This window comes from Sebastes umbrosus, chromosome 22, assembly GCF_015220745.1.
Source record: "Sebastes umbrosus isolate fSebUmb1 chromosome 22, fSebUmb1.pri, whole genome shotgun sequence".
In the NCBI taxonomy this organism is placed as follows: domain Eukaryota; kingdom Metazoa; phylum Chordata; class Actinopteri; order Perciformes; family Sebastidae; genus Sebastes; species Sebastes umbrosus.
Window position 1 is genome coordinate 12522928 of NC_051290.1, and position 9298 is coordinate 12532225.

The 9298-nt window shown below is 37.7% G+C and overlaps 1 protein-coding gene across 2 annotated transcripts in view; it reads right to left on the minus strand.

Annotated features, from left to right (window-relative positions):
* Positions 1 to 8128, minus strand: part of c22h20orf27 (chromosome 22 C20orf27 homolog) — a 39006-nt gene extending 30878 nt beyond the window's left edge. Inside the window, exons 1-2 of one of the 2 annotated variants that reach the window (XM_037759319.1) lie at positions 7790 to 8128; positions 2585 to 2687 (exon numbers count right to left, since the gene is read on the minus strand). In XM_037759319.1, the coding sequence (XP_037615247.1) occupies positions 2585 to 2603 (19 nt within the window). In that variant the 5' untranslated portion in view covers positions 2604 to 2687; positions 7790 to 8128. Of the gene's footprint in view, positions 1 to 2584; positions 2690 to 7789 lie in introns of those variants that run through there. The other variant, XM_037759320.1, reaches the window with a different exon arrangement.
* Positions 8129 to 9298: the final 1170 nt, after the last annotated feature.

Below are 9298 nucleotides of genomic sequence, written 5' to 3' on the forward strand. Positions count from 1 at the left end.
AAGTGATTACAAAGAAAGTTTAAGGAGACAGTGTTGGTTTCATCTATTGTCTAAGACGGGTGTCCAAACTTTTTTCTAAGGGGGACAGATTTGAAATGTGAAAATACCCGGGGGCATTATCACAACTTTTTTTAACAACAACTGTCTTTTGTTCAAATGTACGTCACTCAGGTGCGAACAGGTCTTTCTACAAAGCAATTCAGCCTTTCTTTCACACCTTGTGAGTCACATAACACAAGAAACAAGCCGTTAGGAATCCTTATGAGTTCCATTAAGTTGATAAATATGTGGTTGTCAGACAACCACATCAGTGTTTTGCAAAATACTCTGTTTACACTCAAACTAATGATGAGCTTTTCAATAGCAAACTGGTTCTTCAGAGATCTTTGCCTATTGTAAAACTGCTCTAAGGAAACAAAGACCAAAACTGCACAATAAAAGTGTCAGCGCTCGCATTTTTAAAATACATTTATTCTCCCAAAGGTGGCAACACATTCCTACCTCTCCCCGTAAACAAAACACTCTTTCTGTGACATTTCAGTCCATCCCAGACACATGAAAAATACATAGAGGAAGTCAATAGAGAGGCTCCCTTTGCATCACCCTTCATTCAGTGACCTTATCAAAGAGAACAAAGGCCTGCAGAGTGGTCCTTTAAGACAACAAGTACCCACGCTGCACTGGGGAGGAGATGCAGCATATTCATGGTAGTAATAATAACGTGATTTACGTCATTTACAGCTCTCTATCACGTCTTGTTCCCTTCCAGTAATTTTTATTAAGCCCTTCCTGCTTTTGAGGAAATAAATTTTACTTGCCTTCACAAAAATCTGCTGACATAGACTCGGCCGCATCAACACATCCTTTTCCCAAGAAACTCAACTGAAAGGACAAATCGATTGTGAATTTAAATCTAATTGATTATCCTTCCTGCAAAGCCCCCAGGATGTCTCACCGGTGGAAAGGTTAATGTGGGGCTCTCAATCACGATACATTATAGTGCCATCCTGTTTTATCATCGCAACAGCCAAGCCCTTCTAAGAAACGTTCAATCCAGGGGAACGATTACAGCAAGTTGAATTCACCTACAGCAGATTATAGGAGCTACAAACATTATGATAGTAAAAGGGTTTATATGCACAGCAATGAGCTATATATTATATTGAGCTATATACTTTTGCTGCGTTGCCACCAAGAAGTTCCTGGTAATTTTAGTCCCGGGACTACTTTTCAAGGAACCCAAAGGTTCCTTCAACCCACTGATGTCTGCGTTTCCATAGTGGTCTAAAGACTAACTAACTTTACTTTTAATGTTATCAAACAAAGAGAAATGCTCTCCTCTCGTCTGAAAATGGCCTTACATCGATACTAGAGTACTTTTTTAATGAATGAAGCAACACATGAGTTGAAGCAGCGGCGCTGTGTGTGTGTTTGACAAATCAGCGACGGTCATCCCTGCAAACTCCACCCCAGAAGTTCCTGTACTTTCAGAAAGTACTACCACTTGAACAGGGCCTTTTTTGGGGGCGTAAAAAGTCCCTGGAACTTAATTTAGACCCTGGTCCCTGCGGTTGAAACACAATGACTTCCTCAAAAGGTTCCTAGTCCCGGAAAAAAGTTCCTGCGGTGGAAAAGGGGCTTATGTGATTTCCTGTACTATATGCACCTGTAAACTTTATTTTTTATTTTTGCGTATCATTGCTATCAAAATAAATTACAAATGTGTTTTGATCCTGATCAACCTTAAAATCAAATGTCAAAGGAGCAAAGATGGAACAATTAAATAGAGAAGATAGAGAATGAATAATGCCGACAGGAAATCTGGATTTAGCAACAGTAGCCTGGTTTTCTTTCTGTTACCAAACTGGGCTAGTTAAGACTTTCTCAGTACCTCCCCCACTTCCCCATAAGATGAATTTATGCAATCATTTTTTCAGCCTCTTGCCACATGATTGATGTAAACCAGTGATTCTCAAAGTGACGTCCAGGGACCCCCAGGGTACTCTGTCAGGGGGTCCGTGACATAACTTGCTATAAATTGTAAAATTGTGCTGTATCATTAAAAAGTACATATCTACAGATGGGGACCATTTGCATCAATAAAACAGTCCCTTATTCCCTCCCATGTTAGCTTTGGGCCATTATAAACTCTGATATGATTGTGACACACAGCAATAAGTTCAATATTTTTAAGTTGTAGCACTTACTGAAAGTCAGCTTTAGACTGGTAAGTTTAAATGTCTAGATTTATTAGGACTATGCCAGTCTTGCTACTGTTCATTTTCTGAAATTAAGATCAGTTACTTGAAATATCAGCTAAACATGCTGTCAAGTTGAGTCCAAATGCAATTTGAATAAAATCACCCTCTGTTTAAAATGTATATAAGTTGTATTGATATTCAATAATATTGCAAATTTCCGGTATCTACAATTTAAAATGGATTTCACAGCTCCCCAAAACAGTAGAAAACAACTATTAGACTTTGTACTACTGAAAGACTTAGTAGAAGTGCCTTTAAATATGAAAAGTTAGTGTACATCACAGTAATTACAGCAGGCAATGAAAGCAATAATAAAAACTCACTCTTCTTTGCAGCAGCCATGTCACAGGAATAGGTCCAGCACCGACACACTCTGGGACACACTGTCACAGCGTTGTCATCTCAGCTTCTGACCTCAGAACAACCCTGCAAAAAACGAGTTAGGAAAGAGGAGACAATGAGGGAGAAGCATTTAGCAATATAAAGAGAGCGAGAGAGAGAGAAAGAAGATAGGCGATGATTAGATCAACAGAAGAGCACCGGGAGATAAGGAGGAAAGGTAAAGGTTGAACATGAAAGCGAAATAAAACTCGCCACAGTAAGCTTCCCCGGGTGTTTTTCTTTTTAAATGCATGACCCCCGGTTGGCCTGTATTTCAGCTGAGAGCACAGCTGTGCTGTACCAGTCAATCCAGGAGTACCACAGACTCCCAGCAGAGACTTCAATTAAAGGAAAACAACAAAACGGTCTAAGAGGATTACCTCAGGGCTGGAGCTGCTGTTCGTGGGCTTCGCACAGATGGAAAACATCCATCACATCTCTGGGAGGTGCTTAATATAAATAATAGCAGCACATAAGTGAAAGGGATAGTTGGCAGGTCTACGTAATCTACTGCCACAATGATACTTAAGAGCGCAGCCTTATTATCAGGAATTACTGCTGTTATACAACAATAACCAACATAAGTTCAGTCTGGCAATATTCCCTAACGCTGTGACTTTATAGAATATTAAAACCAGGTGAAAGCTTTACATGACTACAAATTATGGGTGTAAGAAAATATTGAAAATATTGAGTATTGTGATATTGTATTTGGTATTGATTCTCAAAAACACTGTATTGATTCTAAATTAATATTCTACATGCAAAGATTAACTCTGTCAAAACTTTATTTCATTTGCTAGGTTACGCGCCCTCTCAGTGTATGTGCCCTCTCAAAGTAGTGCTATGATGTTGGATTTTACAGGAACTGTGATAAATGCAAATCCCACTGTTCTGATTGAAAAAAAAAAATAGGGCTGTCAATGGATTAAAATATATAATCGCAATTAATTGCATGATTGTCCATAGTTAATCACAATTAATCGCACATTTTTTTATCTGATCAAAATGTACCTTAAAAGGGAGATTTGTTAAGTATGTCAAGTCAAGTAAGTGGGCGTGTCTGTAAAGGGGAGACTCATGGGTACCCATAGAACCCATTTTCATTCACATATCTCGAGGTCAGAGGTCAAGGGACCCCTTTGAAAATGGCCATGCCAGTTTTTCCTCACCAAAATTGAGCGTAATTTTGGAGCGTTATTTAGCCTCCTTTGTGAGAAGCTAGTATGACATGGTTGGTGCCAATGGATTCCTTCGGCTTTGTAGTTTCATATGATGCCAGTATCTTCACTCTCCCGATACAACCTAAAAATCGCAAGTTGCGTTAATGCGTTAAAGAAATTAGTGGCGTTAAAACAAATTTGCGTTGACGCGTTATTATCGCGTTAACTTTGACAGCCCTAATCGTGATATAGTGAATCGTAAACCCTATATCATGATATCGTATCGCCAGATTCTTGCCAATACACAGCCCTACTACAAATAGCATTTTTTACACTGGCTTCCCCACACAACTGTACTGGTTGCTGCTTGATGTCTGTGAATACACAGTATCTGTATTGTGGTGGCTTTTGAGTGTTGTTTTCAATTCAGAACCAGAACAATGTGCGGCAAGAAGATGTTTCCTCTCACTCTTTATGCCAAGCTAACACTTCATCTCAGTACAGATAGTTTGGCAGATGCGGCTCATGTTATATACTGTATATTTATTTTTTTGCAGTCTTGATCAAGGCAATCTTACTCCAATCTGGACACATACAAAAATCAGATGATACCCTTGAAATGTTCTTGTTGAAAAATACCAACTGTGCCAATGTGACCTCGTTCTTAGAAATCTGTGATTCCTTTTAGTGGGTGTTATAAGCATTTTGGTTCCTTTTACACTAATAGGAACCGCTCACATCTGGCAGACCAGTGACCCACCATGAACCCCTCGTGGTTTGCACTTCCTTCTTTCAATGTGTAGCAAGGCTGGGAATGAAGACATAGCTAGCGAGGATCCAGTCTTTGCTTTTCTTGCTACAACACACAAGGGAGGCACGGGTGTCACATCATGGGACAGAGAAATGTCATGTCCACTGAGAATAGGTCGGAATCAGCGAATGATCTACTTTTAACAGTGGGAAATATCAGTGCTGTTTTGGGGGCGCCTAAATGGGTCACTATGATTAGAAAACCACTGATGAGCTTCAAATGTACTCGCCTCCAGCTGTGGGAGGATCAGGGTGAAGGACGTCTGTTGGACAGAAAATGCTTTAGGGGATTGTTGTCACATCAGATACATTACTTACTTTGACCACTAACACTGTATGTAGCTTGTTGAAGGATAACACAGCCGCGACAATGCATACATTAGCTGTCAACTATTAACTTGACCTACCATACCTGTGCATTGTTTTCCTGTACAATGAGGGATTGATACAGACTCACTCATTTTCAGTTTCATGTCCAGTAGAATAGAATAGAAAATACTTTATCGTCTACTTTTTGCGTACAAAAGGCAGAAATTTGTCTTTGGCAAAAACTGCTATTAAAAAGGGTACATTAAAACACAACATATCACATCCAGACAGGACACATTCAAACACATTTACATAAAAACACAATATATATATAGAAGCTACATTAAAAGGAGCACCAGGCAGGTACTTGATGGTGAGGACTTAATCCAGGTTAAATCAATAGATATAAAATGCTGTGTGCTGAGGTAGCAGTCTGGCTTCAGAGAGTGGGTGTCCTTACAGATTACGATACTTTATGGCAACAGGGACAAATTATTTTGATATGTTTTTCTTTGCACAGGGGGCTCTGTACCCTTGCCCTGAAAGTGGGGATTTAAGGGACAGCTGTGGTCATCTAAGGTTTTGCCACGAAAGCGTTGGACTGCTTTGCCGTTGTGATAGGACAGTGGGGTCTGTTTGCAGCCTGTAATTGTACTGCCAAGTTGGACTACTTTGGAGAGCTTTGCCTCGCTTTTGACACTTAGGTGCTCGAACCAGGACCCAATGGTTAAAAGTGAGCATACTTTCAATTAATAAATAAAACGTTTTAATCTGGCTTCACTATTGGCTTGTTTACAACCTGTCAAATCATCTGATTGTGTTTCTAGCCCCGTCTGTACAATATCAAGGTGTTCCAAGATCTCTGTAATACTTTGGTGAGTACAAAGTTATCCTAATCGACAGAAATGATGGTCACACTTTAAATTTATAATTTTCTCCCATTACCCCTGCATCGGCTGGGCTCTAAAGCAGAGTTGTTGAAGGTTGCATGGTGGAAAGACAGCTATGCATTTGAATTACCCATCATAAAACTTACAGTGTTGGGTGGTGCTACTAGGCTGTTGAATTCCATGTGTGTACATACTAACATGGTACAGGATGTATTGGCAATGTCAACAAGGACCGGTGTGAACGAAAAAAGCAGATGTGATGGTTTGTGTGGTTAGAGATACTCTACTGTTCTATTATATTCACACAGTGGTAACCCATGCATTGCACGTACTGGTTCCTCCTACAGTAGCCTTCAAAGGGTGCGAGCACTGAACTTAATTTACATGCGTGACCACCTTATCTAAATCCTGCAGCCCGACCGAGCTTTGCTGCTGACAGCTCGTCCTCAGCTGACAAATTAAAATTGCAGATGCCACGGAGAGCAGCAACAGGTACCCGTCTCCTGCTTTGAATTTATGCTTTCTATTTTGGGAAAGTGATTTGATCTTCTCCATGTGACACAGACACATGCTGGGAGTGGCAGGAAACATGACATTCAAGTTAACATTATCTCACTATACCCGGTATATACAGCACTTTACCTTTGTTCTATGTTGCACCAGCCAATAAGCTGTGTTACTAGAGCTTAAATAATTAGCTGATTAATTGATTAGTGGATCAACCGTAAATGTATCTGAGACATTTGTATCAGCACTTATGGTTTCAGTTAAAGCTGCAACGATTAATCAATTAGTTGTAAATTATTAAATTAATCGCCAACTATTTTGATAGTTGATTAATCGGTTTGAGTAATTTTTGAGAGAAAAAGTCAAAATTCTCTGATTGCAGCTTCTTAAATGTGAATATTTTCTGGTTTCTTTACTCTTCTATGACAGCAAACTGAATATCTTTGAGTTGTGGACAAAACAAGACATTTGAGAACATCATCTTGGGCTTTGGGAAACACTGATCGACATTTTTCACCATTTTCTGACATTTTATAGACCAAAACAACTAATCGATTAATCGAGAAAAATAATAGTCACCTTAACCGACAATGAAAATAATCGTTAGTTGCAATAATTTTTAAGCAAAAATGCCAAAAGAAATTCTTCGAAAGTTGGCTCCAGCTTCTCAAATGTGACTATTTGCTTACTTTCTTCATCTTTTATAATGGTAAACTAAATATATTTGAGTTTAAACTGCTTGAATAGGTCAACGTTGTCTCTAAGAACTGGTGTCACTATTGTCTGGCATTTTATAGACTAAGCAGTTAAAGTAAGCCTCTATACGGTACTGTAGCACCCTCAACATAGGCTATTTGTTTATTCCTGCTATATGGGTACTATGTACATGACCCAATATGTAAACTATAATCAATAGTCTCATATCTGTTTACAATGTTTATGCCTCTGCTTACACTGCCTCATTTGCACTGTTACCACATCCATATCTATTTATTCTGTAAGTGTAAGTGTAACTGGTCTACTGGGAGCAGTGCTTTGCATTGATTTTTGCATCAATTTAAGCTCTAAAAAAGACCTTTAATTCTACACATTTTAAACATCAAATTAAAAACATTTAATTTTTTCGCTCTTCATTATGCACGTGATGAAAAAAAAAAAGGTTTAAATTATTATTATTTGTATTACCTATGAGAGATAACTCATCATAACATAACAAGACTGTGTCTGAAGTATAAATATACACACTAAAAGTGACTTTGGTATACCTACAGTAGGCCTGCAGCAGGATTTACAGTGTTTGACACATACTATGTAGTACAGCAGCCAGACACAATAACAGAAATTAACATTATTGACTGTCACATAAACACACATGTTAGCAAGTGTCCTGACAGGTGCTCCGTCCATGCTAGGTGTTGTAATCCCCCTAAAAAGTTACACAAACTCACATTTCTTTTGGTTTGCTTACCTTTTCTACTTTTATCAGTCGTGCATCCAACTGCACAGATAACCCAGATCGTCGTGGACGTGTTGTTTAGTGCGGTGGAACCACGAGCAGCTCAAAACACTCAAACGGGCACCAAAACCTCCAGCTCTCCTCTTCTCTCCACTACACCACTACAATACTACTTTCTCCACAGGACAATTTCCGCATTTGATCACGTGGTCGCGGCTCCTCGTGTTGCTGCTCTGCTGCTTACAACCCGTTGTGTTTTTTGCAGATGTTTTAAATATAATAGACACCCGAGACACCTGAGCTGATCTTCCTCTACTGTGTCTACTCTGTGTCGCTGAGAAGTGTAGATCAGAGCTGGTTGCTAAGCAGCGGTTGTTCTCTCTCTCTCTCTCCATCGCGTGCCACCAGTGAGTGCTCTATTGTAGGTGACTGGCGCCATCTAGTGGTGATTTGTGTGCATAGGACGAGTGAAATTAAAATGATCTGCTGTTTCTATAATACACATTTGTTCCCAAACTTTTGGCTTCTTCATACAGAACTTTGAGCTATTTATTTATTTATTTATTTATTTATACATGTGTTTATTTATACATTTATACATTTATCTATTTATTCATAGTTTACTTTTCTTTCTTTCCCTTTTGTGACAAAATACCCAGTGGTGGAATGTAATTTGTTCTCAAACTTTTGGCTTCTTCATACAGAACTTTGAGCTAGCTATTTATTTATTTATTTATTTATTTATTTATTTATTTATTTATTTATTTATACATTATCTATTTATTCATAGTTTACTTTTCGTTCTTTCCCTTTTGTGACAAAAAACCCAGTGGTGGAATGTCATTTGTTCCCAAACTTTAAGAAAAAAAAACGTATTTATTTAAAAACGTATTTTTTTATTTATACATTTATTTATTTATTTATACATTTATACATTTATACATTTATCTATTTATTCATATTTTTCTTTTCTTTCTTTTCCTTTTGTGACAAAATACCCAGTGGTGGAATGTAATTTGTTCCCAAACTTTTGGCTTCTTCATACAGAACTTTGAGCTATTTATTTATTTATTTATACATGTATTTATTTATACATTTATACATGTATCTATTTATTCATAGTTTACTTTTCTTTCTTTCCCTTTTGTGACAAAATACCCAGTGGTGGAATGTCATTTGTTCTCAAACTTTTGGCTTCTTCATACAGAACTTTGAGCTATTTATTTATTTATTTATTTATACATTTATCTATTTATTCATAGTTTACTTTTCTTTCTTTCCCTTTTGTGACAAAAAACCCAGTGGTGGAATGTCATTTGTTCCCAAACTTTAAGAAAAAAAAAACGCATTTATATAAAAACTTATTTTTTTATTTATACATTTATTTATTTATTTATTTATTTATTTATTTATACATTTATACATTTATACATTTATCTATTTATTCATATATATTAGTGTATTTATATTTCGGACACAGTTTACGTAATTTGCAGCAGCACCTGGCCCCGCCCCCTCATC